The sequence below is a fragment of the Ammospiza caudacuta genome, chromosome 1 (genome assembly GCF_027887145.1).
Source record: "Ammospiza caudacuta isolate bAmmCau1 chromosome 1, bAmmCau1.pri, whole genome shotgun sequence".
Classification (NCBI taxonomy): Eukaryota; Metazoa; Chordata; class Aves; order Passeriformes; family Passerellidae; genus Ammospiza; species Ammospiza caudacuta.
Window position 1 is genome coordinate 118,389,546 of NC_080593.1, and position 18,129 is coordinate 118,407,674.

Here is an 18,129-nt window from a genome sequence, read left to right on the forward strand (position 1 = left end):
TTTATCCCTATACCTAATATTTAATACATTTGGGAATAAATAATGACACTAGAACGACAAAGATATTCTTCTGTGTTTTATTGCAGCCAAACATTAAAATGGTTTAAATACACATATTTTTAATAGTCCACTTGACCTTGCTTAGCTTGGCATTTTTTTGTAAACATGAAGCACGTAAAATCACATACCCAGTTACAAAATACTAAAATTCAATCACAGCGTAATATACTCTCACAGTCCCATGATTCTACAAATAGGCTGCCACTGTTATATAAAAAGTCCTCCATTCACCATTCTAAAATAATTCTCAAGATACCTCACAAAATATGGCTTTGTAAAAATTATTGCTCTGCAATTCACAATCACAGGTAATTTTACTAGAATATCCCATCCCAAAACACATCACAGTCTAAGAGTATTATTGCTTTCCTGAAAAGTCTAAAGATATCACTTTGGGACATCTGTATTTGTTGATCAGATGTAACATATGGAGTCTTACTGACATCCCAAACCCAAAAAAAGGGCAAGCATATATGATGCCCCTTTCACTACAAATGTAAGCATCTAAAACCCTGACTTCAAAACAGTGTTACAGAAATTGAAAGCCTTCCTGTAAACCAAAAGGCAACCGTTAGGGTTACCAAATTGGTTTTTCTTTTTATAAATTTATCTTACTTTATTTCTCCTAAGCTCCTGTAACAGGCTTGGCAACTTCCTAAAATCACAGCAATTATTCCTGAGCCAAAAAAGAACACATGCAAAATATCAAAGAATAAAATATGTCTTCGTAATTGTGGAACAGCAGCACAGAACAGGTAAAAAGTACACCTGTTATATTCAAATTCTAAATCACTCACAGTACCTAAATTTCAGATGTACCATTTTTAAGAGCATTCATAACTGTAGGTCCTAAATTCTGACATCATATTTTTTTAAGGTTGAATTTCCAAATATTTTTTTAAAATAAAATTTGCAAATCGAGTGTTTATGCAAATTTGACTTTTAAAGTAACTTACTGAATATAAAACTTACTAAAGCCAGTTTTGAGATCATTATAGGTAGGTGAACCAAAATGGAATAATTTTACTGAATTCAACCTGATTCCAGCAACTCAGTCTTGTTGCAATCTCCACTGATTCCCTGTCAGGCTAGCATCTAGTCTCTTGAGATTTTTGCTTGAAAAATTCAGATGAGCATAAATAAAAAGGGGTAATTCATACATAACAGTTTTTTGAAAATTCTAATTTTGTAATCTGGTCTTTTACAAGAATGAATTAAACACAAATTTTATACCTTGTTAGGGTATTTTAAAAATCACCTGAAATTCATGTCGTTAACTGTTGACATAACATCAGTGCAAAGAGATATAAGTCAAACTTCACAGCATAGTGTGTGCCTGATTAGTGTTTTTTAATAAAATGCAATTAGGCTGTATTCTATATCAGCAGTTATGAAACATTTAAAAAATCATAACATCATATGTTTCATTTGACCAAACTGCTCTGTACATACTGTATGAATCCACAACAAAAGATATATATTAAAATCTGAAAAAAATGTACCTGCTGCTATGTTATAAATAGAATATTAACAGTTGCTTAAACAGTACATGAAATGCAGCTCTAAGCTGTAACTTTGTCACAAACACAGAAGAAAAATAATGAATTCACTAAACTTGACCAAGGGAAAAAAAATATCAGACAGGAATGTAAACTAAACATCCAAGTGTTAAAAATGCTTACTAAAATGACAGTTGGCTAAAACCCATTTACAACATCTTAGTGTTCATTCCCCAAACCCTGAACTGCTTGGTAATTACATCATAAGGTCTATTTCAACCATCTGCTCCCCTTTTGTAGCGTATGGTTAGGACTGGTCCTCCTGATGTAGGGACTTTTCTTTTGAAGCTTTAAGTATCTGAAAAAATAAGGGGAAATCTATATTAAAGGACCAACCAAAACACAACTTCCTCTAAAACAACAACAAAAAACCTTAAATGCTAAAAAATGCAACTTTGTATCAGACTAGTTAATATGAAAAAGTTATCATTTCTAAGAGCTACCTTAATGAATGTTCACAAAGTTGCTGTATAAGGTGGGAAACAAACTTTTAAGTATTTTTCTAGGCAGTAAATTTTTTATTACCATATGGCACTTTATTTACCTTGTAAAGAATATCTAGGCCATGCCACAAAATCCATTTAAACATTTTTAATTTTGGTTTTGGTTTGGTTTTCAGTGTTGGTTTGATTTTGGGTTTTATTTGTTAAAGTCAAAGGCAACTGGAAAAGAGGAGCCAGGGAATGAGGAAGGGTCAAGGTTCTAAAGTGGAAATTTCTCTACATATAAGGGGTTTCAGCAGTTGGTAAAATAAATGTAGTTATAAAAATGGCAAGGATACAAGGCAAAGGGGAGGAGTGGAGCAACCCTTAGATATTTTAAATCTAAACACAAAAAAGCACATACAGAAAATAATGGTATCCCCTAAACCTGCAATGTCCCTAAAATATATGTCCAACAAGTACCACTCTATCACAACCACTGCAATTTATGTGCCAGTGTAAAGCAGGATTAGCCAGAAAATCCAAATCAGTAATATTTCAAGCTAGTTTATCAAATCATTAGTTTATAAAGTCCATTAGTTTATAAAAGTGCAGATTATAACAGCAGAAGTATGCTACATCTGGAAAAGAATACTGGCAGTAATTTCAGAAGTAAACTCAGAGAATTGGAAAACTGGACTTACAGGTACCTAAGGATGTACTTGGCTAGTGTGAACTTTCTTGTGATATGTCCTGAAGTCAGCAAAAAACTTTTGACTTGCACTCCAGCATATTCAAATCCCACACCCAGTGTTTTCCCTGGTGATATGAGAATGTTCCTAACAGCTAAATTCAATCTCTGAGCTATCTCCTGCTTTCTTTCCAAAAAACTAGCTATGTTTTAGCTAAAAACCAAACAACTGCTCCAAACTGGATACAAACTGGTGCCACCATGCTTCAAATGCAGTTGCATAATTTAAACTACTGAAGAATAAGGAATACATAGTGACATTTCTGAATTTCTTTTACACTATCTGAAGTTATGTTTGCCACTGCTTAGTACAGGAAATATTAGCTTTGAACAACTGATGAAATAAAATCAAACAAAGAAGAAAGTCTCCTGACAACAAGATCTCCCATACTGAATCCTCCATCACAAAGAAGATATAAAAGAAACCCAGAAAACGTGAATGTCATAATTTGAGAGGAAAATTTGAGAGTAATGTTGCTTTCAAAATTAAATATTCACATTAAAAAAACCCAGGTAAATATACTTAATAGCAGAAGAACTAATAATTTAATAAAATTTTAGTTATTGTCAATAGTTTATGTCTTCTGTTTCTTTTGTCAATTTCCCAAAATGCTACTTGAACTTCATGTGCTGAAACAATAAGATTTTTAGAAAAAGTTATAAATACTAGTTCTTCTGCCTTCAGAGTCGTTCCCACATAACTACACAAATTATAAGGATTTTTAACTTAGTGCAGTGCTCAATTTTGTGCTCAGATTGTGATCAAATTATTTTCATTTTCTACTTCCTAAACAAAGGATCATGAACATTGTATTACATCTAATAATTACCTGTGTCTTTAATAACTGTAATAACTGTCTTTAAAACACATTTTGATTGATTCTCTCACTTTTTCCCTCCTTAATTATTAATTCCTTAATAATTCCTTCCTTCCAGTGCTGCTGCTACTATGTGTTTCCAAAAGCTATGCCATGATAGATGTCAAGATAATTTTGCGATTTAAATGGTGTGTTGCATTAATTTTGAAAACAACCACAGGTAAAAAAAGAATAAATCTAAAAGATTCAGTCAGAAATACCTACAATTTCCAAGTAGAACAAGCTATTTCTCATTCTAGCAGTGTTTGAAAATGGCAAGGAGTCTCTCAGTACCACAATATAACACAATGAGAGTGGATAACTAGGTTCAATTCCACCATCTGATTTGCAAATACATCTGCAATTAGAGGAGTGATCATTGCCCACCACTTGGCACTGGGGAGGCTTTATCTCGAAACCTGTGCTCAGTTTTGGGCCCCTCACTGCAAGAAGGACACTGAGGTGCTGCAGCTTGTCCAGAGAAGGACAGAGCTAGGGGTGGGTCTGGAGCACAAGTCTCATAAGGATCAGCTGAGGGAGCTGGGGTTGTTTAGTCTGGAGTCAAGGAGGCTCAGGAGGAACCTTACTGCTCTCCAAAAATGTCTGAAAAGAGGTTGTAGCCAGGTGAGGGTCAGCCTCTTCCACCAAGTAGCAAGAGACAGCTTGAGAAAACAGTGCTGAGTTGCACCTGGAGAGATTTAAATAAGTTGTGAGGAAAAATTTCTTCCCCAAAAGGGTGGTCAAGCATTGGAACAGGCTGCCCAAGGAAGAGGTAGAGTCCCCAGCCTGGAGGCATTTAAAAGATGTGCAGATATGACACCTGGGGACATGGTTTAGTGGTGGACTTGACAGTTTTAGGTCTAAAGCTGGACTTGACTTTAAGGGTCTTTTCCAATCTAAATGATGTTATGATTCAAAATGGCGTATTTCAAAATCCACCACTACTATATAAAACACCTAAGTTGTTTTTATTTTTTGGTGAAGATAGAAAAATTAATTTACAGCTGCAAGATTGAGCCATTACAATATTAAAATTATTATTTAAAAATTTAAAATTATTATATTTAAAATTACAATACAAAACCCAAGAGAAATATGGTCCAAAACCCCAAGATTTTAACTTGGCACTTCTCTGCTGAACTGAATTTCAAAATAGAATGTGTAATTCAAGAAATCATCTCAATATCCTTAACTGACATTGGGTGGTGGAATTATCTACTGTTGAAATTTTGTAATACTTCTTTAAGGGCCTTTTTGTAATTTTAACTTTAAACAGCAACCTCTTCTGAGAGAAAACATGTTTTCCTCTTCTCCAGTTCCAATTTAATGCATAACAAATTGAGTGAAGATTACCTTTGCTGAACTTCTTGCCCATACTGTCAAAGATAGCTACTGTTTGTTTCTACACTGATTATAAGCTTTGAGAATACCTCATGTTTATTATGAAACAAAACACTTTCAGTTAATGCATCTATTAAATAATAGCTGTGGCTTCAACTTTCCAACACACCACATGGCTGTTGTGATAAACAGCTTGGAAAGACCTTGCAGACAACACAGTTATGCACCAATAGGAGCATTTCAAACCCCTCAGCTAAGGTTCAGCACACAAACTGAAACATGAACTAAACCAAGCCTCCAATGTGTACTGGACAACCACAAAAGGCCTCCTGTGCTTTCTTCACTTCTCTGGCTCCTTTTGGCATGACTAAGAACCAAATACAAATAGTCTACGGAAAAAAAACCAAAACAACAATGCAGAACTCTGAGCACCACATCTTGTAAGAGCTCCTGCATAGTACAAAGAATAACTAACCCAGAAAGGGGGTTCAGGCTAACCAACACAAAACAAGAATACAGCTGTTAGAGGTCTTGGATTGCAGCTTCTCTGATGTACTGCCCTGAGATACAACTCTGAGTTCCACTCAACACAACTAGTTTGGTAAAACAAGCAAATAAGCAACTGACATACTTAACTCCAAGAAATGTAACAATATGCAGTTCTTGAATTTAGAAACCACTTATCTATGCTAAAAATGGTTTTGGTAAAATCCATGTCTACTACTGTCAGGCAACAGATGGAAAAACTGGAAGTGCTCCTGTTCTTAAAATCAGTTATGCCAAGAAAAATGTGATGACATGACAAAACAGTCCCTGTTTCCAGATCAGTGCCCAAAGAATGTGCCACAGTCAGATTCCAATAGATCCAACTGACACACAGAGAAGTAACACTATCATTGTCCATGATAATTGCCCTGGAGAGGAAGAACATGCATATTGAGACCTGAAATTGTTGCATTTCCCTTTCAAAAGTACTCAGTTCTATCTGAAATCATTAAAAATAAATTCGAAATTAAAACTACCTAGCTTATTTGGAATGCTTTCATATAACCCAGTAATTATCATTGGCATTTATCAAGTATAACAGAAAAATTATTGCTTCTAAACCAAGAAGCAACTTTGACAATAGTGATATCCCTTTGCAAAGTAATTTGATTACTAATTTCCATGTAGTTACAGCTTCAGTTTTTTAGGAAAAAAACCAAGCATCCAATATTGACTTACCTACTTGAACATCATCTGAATAATCTTCAGCTTTAACAGATTTTTCTGTAAATGAAAAATGTAAATATAATTCAAACTCAACCACTTCCCAAATATTTACAAAAAGCCCCCTTTTATTTTTCCACAGTGACCTATTAAGACTGCTCTGTAATACTACTTTTGCAGAAGTGGGATGCAAACTTCTTTGGCTAAATTTTTCCAAGGATAAGACTCATACTTAAGTAGGCCAATATTGTAAGACCGCACAGTTTCAAAAATGATACTTCAAATTTCTGAAACTATACTATCCAAAGCACACATATCCCAGTTTCACATGCTACTACAGTATGGGCTTAGAAAACATCCATATATAGCTATTATGTTTCTAGGTGTAACTGTGAAATACTTGACTTCAAAATTCAGTTACTTTTATTTCTATATGTATGTTTAAATTAGACATGTCACACATCACTGAAGTCTGCACACATGCTTGAAAGGACACAAGCTCACCAGAAAAAATTCACAATAGCCAGGATGCTGGTTGTAAATAATAGGAAGATTTGAAGAGGGTAAATACTGTCTCTGATTTGGGAAGCCCATAAATAAAGAGCTCAAAGCTTAGGAGACACTCCACTTTATTCCTTACATATACCCTCTTTCCTGAGTGTGCACACCTGACTAGCTGGTGGAAAACAGAGCATGGAAAAGAAATTTTCAGTTCCATCATATAACCAAATACGGTCATTTTTATCGGTACCAGCTTTTCTGTTAAAAAGCACTCTTGACTTCTAAAACTGACGAGTGCTTTCTAAGCCATTAAATATGTCATTAAAAAGTCCAAGATGCCAGATTCCAAAAACACAGATATGTTTCTCCTTGAAAGAAAATAGCTGCAGAAAAAGTTATGAATGTATTTTTACTGCAGCATAGAATCCTATTCCATAGTATTTATCATTCCCAATTAATAATTTTTAAAGTAGCAAAGGCATGGAAAACACAATTTACAAACCTGATTCCTCTGGTTCAATGGCCACATCATCTTCTGTTTGCTTACTTTCTATTCCTAGACAGAAAAGAATTGTTGATAGTTATTCACATTACATTCATAATTTTGTTTTTATTTCCCAGCAGCCACGCATTTGAATTAGTATCAAACAAAAAGGAAGACTTAAATTACAAACTAACAAGTTCAGTTAACTGAAGAGTAGGAAAAATGGTACTAATTGCATTTCACATCCAAAAGTTTACCTACTAGGACTTCTACTGCACACACTGGAAGGTTTTTAGTTACAATTGTTGTTTGAGTGAAACAATGTAGGTTATCCCTTTGAATCATACAAGAATACATGTTTTAAATAGAAAACCTAAATAAACATAGAATCAAATCCTACACACAGTGCTCAGGCTAAACTGCTTAGATGACTTTGCTCTAGCTGACTCAACCAACATCATGCTTGAGAAAAACTTTAACAAAATTTTTAACATCTTAGAGCAGATCTTTAAATTACATTTAACACAGTACTCATTTAAAATTCTTCAAGAACAATACAGCAAACAAAAATTTACAACATAACCTTTCTGAGTAGCAATGTGGGAAATTACCAGAGAGCTCAATTTGAGCAATGGAATAAGCACTTCATAAGAACGCCATGAAGTTCAACAAGGCCACGTACAAGATCCTGCACCAGGGTCAGGGCAACCTCCAATATCAATAAACATTGGGGAAAGAAGAGATTGAGAGCATCCCTTTGGAGAATGACTGGGATATTCTGGTGCATAAAACACTGGACATGAGCCAAAAGTGTACACCCCCAGCCCAGAAGGCCAGCTGCATCTGTGGATGCATCTAAAGAGGAGTCTCTCCCCAGACACCCTACAGAGTGCTGCATCCAGCTCTGGAGTTTTTAGCTCAAGACAGACATGGACCTGTTAGAACAGGTTCAGATGAGCCCCATGAAGATGATCAGAGGGCTGGAGCAACTCTCCTAGGAAGGCAGGCTGACAGGCTGGGACTGTTCAGCCTGGACAAAAGAAGACCCCAGTGAGACCCTACCGCAGCCTTTCAATAAGGGATCTTGTAAAAGAGATGGAGAGAGATTTTTTTACTCATAACTGTAGCAACAGAACAACAGATTTTGAAGTGAAAAAGGGGAGGCAGAGATTGGACATAAGGAGACTTTTTATGAGAGTGTGGTGAGTCACTGGAACAGGGTGACCAGCACAATAATGGATGCTCCATCCCTGGAAGTGTTTAAACTCAGGCTGGACTAAAGTCAGAGCTTTGAACGAGCTGACTAAGAATAAGATGTCCCTAGACATGGCAGGGAATTTGAACTAGATGATCTTCAAATATCCCTTCTATATATTCCACTATTCTATTCTCAGCTGTGTTTTTGTTTATTTTTTTTAAATATATTAATAAGTATAAATTGAAGAAAAAAGCTTTTTCAAGCTATAAATTTTCATACCTGAGAGGTCTTTAGCAATATCAAAATCTTCATTAACTTCCTCTATAAGTATAAAAAGGAAAATGTATAATCAGCTTGGGTTTTTTTAACCTGTTTTTCAAACATAACTATTTCATCAAAACACTAAGATCACAATTATAATTATAAAATATATACCTGTGGCTTTATTCACCCCCTTTGGAAGGTCCTCAACAGCTAAGAAAACATTCCATTCAGAGCAAGAATGAATTCAAGCCCTCAAGCATTGGAACTTACACACTACACAAAAGAACACAACTAGCAGGTAGACATGTTTACCTGACATTAACAAGCAGACACTTTGATGAATTCCAGGGGAAAGATACACCTTAAATATTCTTTTCTGTTTCACTAAATAGCTCTTCTATTCATCAGCTAGTAATTTCAATTGTACCTTTTCAACAATTGTTGCCTGGATTATGATACAATAACTGAAATTTTAAAACCACTTCTTAATCTTTCTAAATACATTCAAGTACTCCCATGTTCTTGCTTTGCAGCACCAACTCCATCTCCTAGACATAGGGAAAACCAACCAAAAAACCTGCATAGCTATAAACCTCAAAAGTCTTATTTGGATAAACATGCAATTCATTTGTGAGTCCTAATTTCTTTCTTGAAGCACAACAAAGAAACTCTACAACTTAATGGATTCTACAGAAAAAATAATTTCTTTTTGTTTTCTCTTAATATGGCACTTTCAAAATTCATTTGACTGTCCTCTTAAGATTATGATAACAAAGGTGACAAAACAGATTGTTACCATTTATTTACACTAGAGAACTTCTTGGCTTCCTTCTAAATTAAATGATTGTGGGGTTTTTTCAGTCAGCTGTCTGAGATGACCCTCAGAAGAGCAGGCATTTCAAGACAACAAAGTATACAGAACTCAGAGAATCTGCAGACAAATAATTTGAGATTGCTTCTACTAATTAGACAAATGCACCAGCAAGAAGTCTGCATCAAAGCACTGACAGCCTGTACACTTTGAATGATCTTACACACTGGTTGCAGGATCAGGAGGAGGGCTCATTTCAAGAAGCAGTGTCTGTGATGAACTACTGTGGTCCAGCTGTTCACTAAAAGCCTCAGACACCCCACTCTGTGTCAGCTGAGACCTTCAAGATGAATCCTCAAGGATGGCATATTAGAACAAAGTTTCTCAGGTCACAGTAAAAATCTGACCTCATAACAACACAGGCTGTAATGAACCTTTGCCATAACTGGCAATGGCATGACTGAAGCTCACACACAGATTGTGTACTTCAATATGTATAAACAGCAAAACTAAGTCTACTATCTTTATGCTAATTTGCCTAAAATATTTTTTATAGATAGATATATATGTATAGATATATACCTGTATCTTCAGTCTCAGTCTGCTTTTCATGTTTTGGTTCTGAAAGGAAGGAAAAATAAAGCTCCTGGGTGGTTGATACACACAAAGTATTCTAAAAATTTGGTTAAACATACAGTTATTTTGTTAATGACAAAAGCAAAGGCCTTAAAAAAAACTTTCCCTGGTTTGGGGGAATAGATACCTGAAGCCTTTCTGGAGCTTGTAGTAGAAATTCTACATTAAAAACCCCAAACCATATGTGTACATATTGCTGAAATTTCAAGACTTTCTATCACAGAGATGAAATTTTGAAAACAATTATAACAAATCTATCACTCAGAAGAGTTGTTACAATTCTTCTACATTCTTAACCTTTGCATAGATTTAATCTTTGCACTGTCTAATTTTTGTAATTCTGAAGAAGAAGCAGATCAAGAATATTCATTATTTAATTTTAGATAATGTCTGAAAATAGACAAAATGCTATCCATTGTCTGAATTTTCAATATACACTTACTGTGAATTTTAGACTGAAAAAGATTCATTCAGTTTGGATAAATAAATTGTCTAACAGGTACTAATCCTCATCTGAAAAAGGCCATTTACATAACACTAACAAAAACAAAAAAAAAAGTCCACCTTTATATTATCATTGTATCATTTAAGATATTGTTGTATGTTACTAATGGTTGTGTGGCTCTCCCCATACTCCTTTGAAAAAGAGTTCTTATAGAATATCCTTAAAAAAACATCCAGAACTCTTTCTTTCTAATGAAAATCTCAAGGTTGCTTTCTTTCTCTAGTTTCATGGCCAGAAAATGTAGGAAACTCTTCAAACTGGAAATTATGTACAATAACTGAGTTCTTGTATTCCAAATGCTATGATCAATCATTTACACCCTCCTGTGGGCACTTATTTCCACTAAAGAATTTTTAGCATTAGCAATAACCTCAGTGATGTGATTACAGTGATCCTATTAGAGCAGTTCCTGATGTGAATTAATAACCAAGCCTTACAAAGCCAGAGTCACAAAAGAAATTGGACTGCTCTGGCTAGCAATCATCTTGCACTGTCTTTAGCTTTGAGAACTCTAGAAAGCACCAGGATTGAAGAAAATATTTCACCAGAAAAAAAAGAGGGGAAACACGTGATAGAAATGGGGAAGAGAAATTGACTCAAAGCAGTACTTCTGCTGATTTCACAGACAACTGCATCTGAAGGCTTTTATGTGAATCTTCTTGTGGGGTTCAACTGCAATTTTGGAGCCCATGCCAAAAACACAAGCTTCACATTTGAGAGCAAGGATTTCAGATCTCCACTATGGCTTCCAAGCATTCTTTCACTTCAGAAAAACGGAACCAAAATCGCTCTTCCCCAAAAACAAAGTAAAGCTGTTTCACTTTCAATCCAACCAAAACCATGTCAAAAGGTACAAGAAAGATGGGCCTAGAGACAAAAGGGATGAAAAACAGGTGCAACTGCTAAAATGGTGTCTAGCACATGAACGTGAACATGCCCTGAAACTCCATGGACTGCACTCAGACTGAACTGAGAAGGAAAAAAATGGTGTGTGACAGAAAGGCAGCCTCATCTCACTGGTCTTTTTCTTCTCCACTGCTCCAGGCTGGAGCTCTGAAATAAAATTCTTCTAAAAAGTACAAAGGATGCATTGTGCTTTCTCTCACAACCAGAATGCCTTCAAGGTGGAACTTAAAAGCAAGGTAAAATTATGTTGTGAAAAGGCAAATTTTATCAAGAGGAAAGCAGTTTTCCATGGATTATGTTGAACTGTGGAAATAATCTACTACATAAAGAAGCCTGACAATTTAATAGCGAAGAATAATAGTTTTTTTTGACAGTCACATGCTACCTTACAATTTCCTTTTGAGAAAAAGAATGGAAGTTCCTATTCTCCTTATTGTCCAAATCAGAAGAGTGGCAAGAATAAAGAAAGTGTAGGGGGATTTATCTGATACTATTTAAAACTCTCATTACAGTCCAGAGAGGCACTGCTGCTTCCTGAAGTAAATGAATCACTGTATTTTTGTGAGTCACAAAATACAGTGATTCACTGTTATTGTATTGGCGTGCCAGAAGAGACTGCAGAATATTAAATGCTTTTGGAACTGATTTTAAAAAAAGCTGATGCAAATTACTTTGTGACCTTCCTGATCAACTTTGTCAAAAAGGAGATACAGATGTCTCTTCACAAGGGCATGGAAGCATTTTCTGTTTGTGTTACCACTACATATGAAAGAGCATGAAAAGTAAAGATTAGAAGTTGCACTTCTTCATATCAAGGTGTGAGAAGCAAGAGAAGTAATTCTTGATTAGGAACTGATCATAAAATAACTATGTCCTGGAAAAGCAAGTAAAAAATAAGCCCTGGGAAAAACCTAGAGTCACTTGCTTTTCTATCCTATTACTGCTGAGGCATTTTGTCAAGGGCACCATCACTGAGGTAAATAATTATTTTCTGCACACTGAGAAAGACACAGCTAAGGATTAATTACACCTTTGGGCCATTGAAAGTCTTTCAATGGAATTTTGACTTCTGTCCCAAAGGAGGATGTTGGAATTTACCTCCTGATAACAAAGAATGCACCTCAAGGTTTTCTGTTGCAAATATTTTGTAGAAATCCTGTCCTTTGCTCAGGTTACATAAACATGGGAAATAAACAAGAGTGTCTTAATGGTTTAACTCTTTTGAAGGTGGTAGTCTCCAGAAGGATATCACAACAGGAATCACAATCACACACCTTTGTTTCAAGTCTGTGACTACTGTTCTTCTTGTTTACTTTTGATTTGGTCTCAGCAATCATTACCAAATCATCAACCAAATCATACTAAAATGGTAATTCCCAAAGAACTGGTAGTGACAGACAAGATGAAAAGGTGATACTGAGCTAAACAGATGCAATAAACCACATCTGACCTGGGCAGGGTTTCACAAGGAAAAAGGCATGGCAAAACCTTCAACATTCTTCTTCCACATATGTACAAACTATGGCATTAGGACCAGCATGGGAATATAATGAGTATGCATACTCTACACTTGGACCAGTGTTAAAAGATTGATTGATTGACTGATTACAAACACAGGGAGTTTGAACAGACAACCCAAAATCTTAGCTGAGAACTTGCAAAGTAATGTGGCAGCATAGGAATTTTTTTTTAATTAATTCCACTTGCATATTAACAAAGGATTTTGATCCTGTAATTTCACTAAATATAGCAACTGTCATACCTTGGTCTTCACTGTAATCTTCATGCACTTTATCCTCTGTTTAAAAAAAAGAAAAATGAGCAGGAAAATTAATGGAATTTTAAGACAATAAAGACACATAAACAATACAATACAGTGACAAGATTATTCAGTTAAAAAAAAAACCATTGAAACTATAGTAGCTCATACAGTAATCAAGTTAATAAAAGTGCAAAGGTGAAGATTTCTAACAGATCCTGTAGAAGAACTGATTGATTTTCTGGCACCAAAAGATAGATTTAAAAAAGAAAGCAATATCACCAGCTTTCTTATACGGTTCATAAATATTTTGATTCTGAATTATTTATAAATCATTTATATATATATATAGCTAACTTCTACAGAGTAATTTTGGCATCTACTTGTTATGGTTTACTCACTTTTTAACAAACTTAGAGATACTACTTTCCTCTTGACATCACACTAACAACATAATCTCTGGCATATTTAAATTATTTTTTATCCACAAAATCACTTCTATACAATTTAAAATACCAATACCCATTCTCCTGGAAATTCAACCCTCAAAATATTATTCAGCCCATTTAGCTGACATTACAATGATGTAGTACTCATGCAGGCTTTAGCATCATTTCCTTAGGAAGTTATTATGTCTACATTTTTAATTTACATTCTGAAAAAATATTACCTAGAAGCTCCAAAGTCTTGTGTGTTGTTGTGCTTTTTTTTGTTTGATTGGTTGGTTTGGTTTGTCTTTTTTTTTGGTATGTGATTGTCTTGGTTTGGGGCCAAAATTCAGTGAATCTTCAATAAAAAGAAAGAAGACCTTGGACTGTACCTGCATAATGTTCCACAGCATCTTCTGGCATTATCTCAGAGTCACCTTAAATATAAATATTTAATATTTTATTTTTCAATTGAATTTTCATGAAGCAGCTAAATAGCACAAGAGAGCTTAACATGGTGATGCATTTAGCTCAAAAATGAAATAAACAATCATACTGATTTAATACTACAATATCTTATTCGAAAGTGACAGCTAAATTATTAAATTTACAGCCAGGAACTACACCATAAAAAAACAAGTTTATGCATATTTGTATTCAGGCCTAAAGTTAGGAATATAAGAAGGTGTTGGATAACCAGTCCACTGATTAGACTGGGAAACTCCTGACAGAACAAAATATTTGTCTAAGTATTTGTAGATTGGAATCATGGAGTGCTATGCTCACAAATGTAATGGTAACATAGTGGCATAAAACTCAGGCCTACTTTAAACTATCTAAAAACCTTTTGAAAATAAAACTGTGAAGAAACAGTCAATATGACACATAACTTTGTAGCACATTTTAAAAAGAGTGATTATATTATCATTTGAAGTAATGAAGATTTACAAACCTGGAGTGTCTGGATCGCTTACTCTCTCTTCCAAATCTGCAACATAATCATCTATAGCTGTAAATTAAATATAAACTAATAAATATCTTGAAATTAGGATATTAAATATGTCTAATATTTCATTGTTTTAACTTGTATCCAAAATGAGTCCATCAATGGCTAAATGTAGCTCCTTAGCTGAAAACTGAAAAACTAAAACTTTATATACTGACACTTGCAACTTGACACATGGCAATCTAATGGAAGGTGTTGGGCTACTCTCTCTTCCGGCCTTCTGCTATACTCTCTGGAGGTAAACTAGACCAACAAGACCATTGGTCTGCATCAGTATTTTTTAATATTTATATGAATAAAAAATGCAAACATCCTCCATCTTCAAAATTGCAAACTATCTTCTTTACTAATGTGCAGGAGGGTCACTTGGTGATGGATCTATAGAAGATATGAAGATATGAATCAGAAACTGACCTTGCAAAATACATACTTTATTTTTGGCATCTCCTATTTAGACCAATTTACTTCCTTTCATTACCTGGCTAAATTTGGGGGTTATTTTCCTATATAATTACAATTTTTTTCAATGGTGTTAATATACTCGCTATGACACACCTGAGAAAACACAATAGTGAAGGTAGAGTAGCTTATCCTTTTACTTTGCAAGTATAATAGCTTGGATTCTAAACCAGTTATCCCACACACAGTTTGGAATAAACACTTTTAGCTGTATCAAACAAATACAAGTATTTTTCCATCACATCTGTGACACCAAACACAACTGCAGAGTCTTTACAAAGTCTTAACACTGAATCAAACGTAAGAAGCCTAGTACAAATAGAAATCAATGCCTAATGTAAATGCAAGAGACTGTCCATACTGTAAAGAAACATGGTTAGAATCCTGAAGAAAACACTTATAAGACAGTAGGGAAATTGCAATATCCACTTAATGCTTCTTCATAATGGGAAAGATGAGCTAATGCCATTGTACATGGTATCAAGCATAACATCAAGATGACTATAAGGTAATCAGATTAGTCCAAGCCAAATTTCAAAAAGCTTTCAAGATTAATTAAGATGTGCAGAAAGACAGAACAAGGATAGTTCAGAATTACATCCTTGGTGTTGAATCACTCTCTGACAGCAGAGTCAGTCACAAAGAACAAACAGTCCAGAAGGAAAGGTACAAAAACCTGGATGCTCCTAATGCCAAAAATATTCTAGAAGAACCTTAGTAATACAGACTGTCTGAAGACAATATAAGCAATAAATCTCATTCTCTCTTTTCAGACTGTACAACCACAGACCACTTGCCTACCCAGTCCCCAATAACACGCAATAGCCAGGAACACATAGTAAATAAAATGTTTTTGCACCAATGAAAGCAAAGTTTCCACACCTGTCACCTGTTAATTGTAATAAAGACTTTCAACAGCAAGTATGATAAAGTCATCCCAAAGTAAAATTCTCCATGACAATAACAACTATTAATTGAGAGAAAAAAACCCAAATTCAAAATTATCTATTTCTAAACCAGTCTAACCTTTTCTATTTTTCTCTCTCGTATAATTTGTTATATTGAAGCAGAAAACCATTATTATTGAGTACCAAAAAACAAAATGATACCTGGAATTTCATATGATTCAGACTCCACTACTCCAACATCTTCCACCATAGGATCAGCATCTGAGAAATAAATACATTTGCACAAATTTTAACATTTTTAAAATCAATAAACAATAACACAAACCCTCTAACAGATATTATGTAAGAACAAGCTGTATTCTAAGCAAATTTCCCCTAATAGCAGCAAGATATGTATACATAGACTGAAAAAAAGTTACTATTTCATTTATATACAATATTGAGAATTTGTATATATGAATAAACTCTATACACATTTTCTCAAAAAAAGATGACTCTCCACAGAAATTTCTGAATAAACTGGAGGAAAGAAGAATATGTTCACTTTGCCTTCTTAATTGCAAAGATTCAAAGTAAATGGAATTTGAATTTCTCCTCTAGTCTTCTACTTTGACTTGTGCTGTGGATGAGCAAGAGAGATACAGAAACAAGGAGCTTTAATAGACCCGGACTAAAGAGTTTGATTGTGAAGAAACAATCTCAGTGCACTTCCAGACATCACAGCTTTTATATGACATTGATTACATGGGTTTTATCAAAAGGTATCAAGAGATAGGTAAAAATTTCAACAGTACAAAAAAAGAGCATTCAGAAAAATTTCCCCCTAGTTGGATTTAGATCATATAACTCTGCTTTAATATTTTGACTTCAATTTTCATTATCCAGTCAATGCCCCAAGGTGACAAGATATGAGCATCTTTATATGATGTCTTCATCTCTGCAGGACTTAAATATAATTAATGCTCTTAGGGAGCCATATCTGAATGAAAGGAGAATGAGAATAAAATATAGAAAAGACTGTTTTAATAAACTATCAAATTTAGTTTAATACACCAAAAGGTCCAGAAGCAGACTCCATACAGGTTTTACTGATGAGGAATGAACAGATTGAGAGCAGCCCCACCAAGAAGCACTTGGAGGTCTGGTACATGAAAGACTGGACATGGAATGCGTCTCCGAAAGTGAAAAAAGGCTGAGAACTGGGGTTCAGCCTGGAGGAAAAAATACTCTGGGATGTCCTAATTGCAGCCTTTCAGTATCTTAAAGGGACAAAGAAGCTGAAGAGGGATGTTTTTAGAAGGTCATGTATTGATAGGAAAGGAGTTCTGGCTTTGAACTGAAAGGGAGCAGGTTTAGATTAGATACAAAGTAAAAATTCTTCACTGTGAGGGTGAGGAAGCACTGGAACAGTGCTTCAGAAAACAGCGGCCCAGAGAAGCTGTGAATGACTCATTTCTGGAGTGTTCAAGGCCAGGCTAGATGGGGTTTGGTATAATCTGGTCTAGAGAAAGGTGTCCTTCATGTCAGAAGGGTTACAACCAGGTGATCTTTAAAGTCCCTTTCAATCAAAACCATTCTACATGATTATATTCATGCCTCTCTTGGGGAGAGGTATGCATATTGGAGCACAGAATAACTTTGTTGAAAGCCCACAGAGTAGCAATTAATAATGTACAGTTACCTGGATTGCAAAACACATAGCATTAAAATATCCCATTTTGACTTAAAATATATGCATTTGCTAAATAATGCTGTGGTTCGCACTTCCTAAGGCTCTGCTTTAAGCAGAAATTACAAGTCCAGGTTTTAATGAGACACATTTTCATTTGTTTTCTTTTACAGATTTATTTAAAATGTATTTAGTCATTCAGATACCTTTCTGAACTGAGTCTGGTGTCTCATATGCTTCTGAAATTTCAGTCTCAAATTCTCTGAGCATGTCATCTGTTGCAGGAGCGTCAAAAGTTTCTCCATGTATTTCTTCCTTTGCTTGCCACCGGTCATTTACACTTTCATCTATATCTTCATGTCTTTCTCCTAACCAACAATGTAGATTGTTAGTGAA

General features: G+C 34.8%; 1 protein-coding gene across 6 annotated transcripts in view; it reads right to left on the reverse strand.

Annotated features, from left to right (window-relative positions):
- Window positions 1-18,129, reverse strand: part of ASPH (aspartate beta-hydroxylase) — a 111,780-nt gene that overhangs the window by 52,510 nt on the left and 41,141 nt on the right. For 4 of the 6 annotated variants that reach the window (XM_058804323.1, XM_058804311.1, XM_058804341.1 and 1 more), the window contains 9 exons: window positions 17,940-18,101; window positions 16,266-16,325; window positions 14,644-14,700; window positions 14,084-14,128; window positions 13,267-13,302; window positions 10,040-10,078; window positions 8,662-8,703; window positions 7,203-7,256; window positions 6,215-6,259 (listed from right to left, as the gene is read on the reverse strand). In XM_058804323.1, the coding sequence (XP_058660306.1) occupies window positions 6,215-6,259; window positions 7,203-7,256; window positions 8,662-8,703; window positions 10,040-10,078; window positions 13,267-13,302; window positions 14,084-14,128; window positions 14,644-14,700; window positions 16,266-16,325; window positions 17,940-18,101 (540 nt within the window). The remainder of the gene's footprint in view (window positions 1-6,214; window positions 6,260-7,202; window positions 7,257-8,661; window positions 8,704-10,039; window positions 10,079-13,266; window positions 13,303-14,083; window positions 14,129-14,643; window positions 14,701-16,265; window positions 16,326-17,939; window positions 18,102-18,129) is intronic. The other 2 variants (XM_058804318.1, XM_058804334.1) reach the window with 2 other exon arrangements.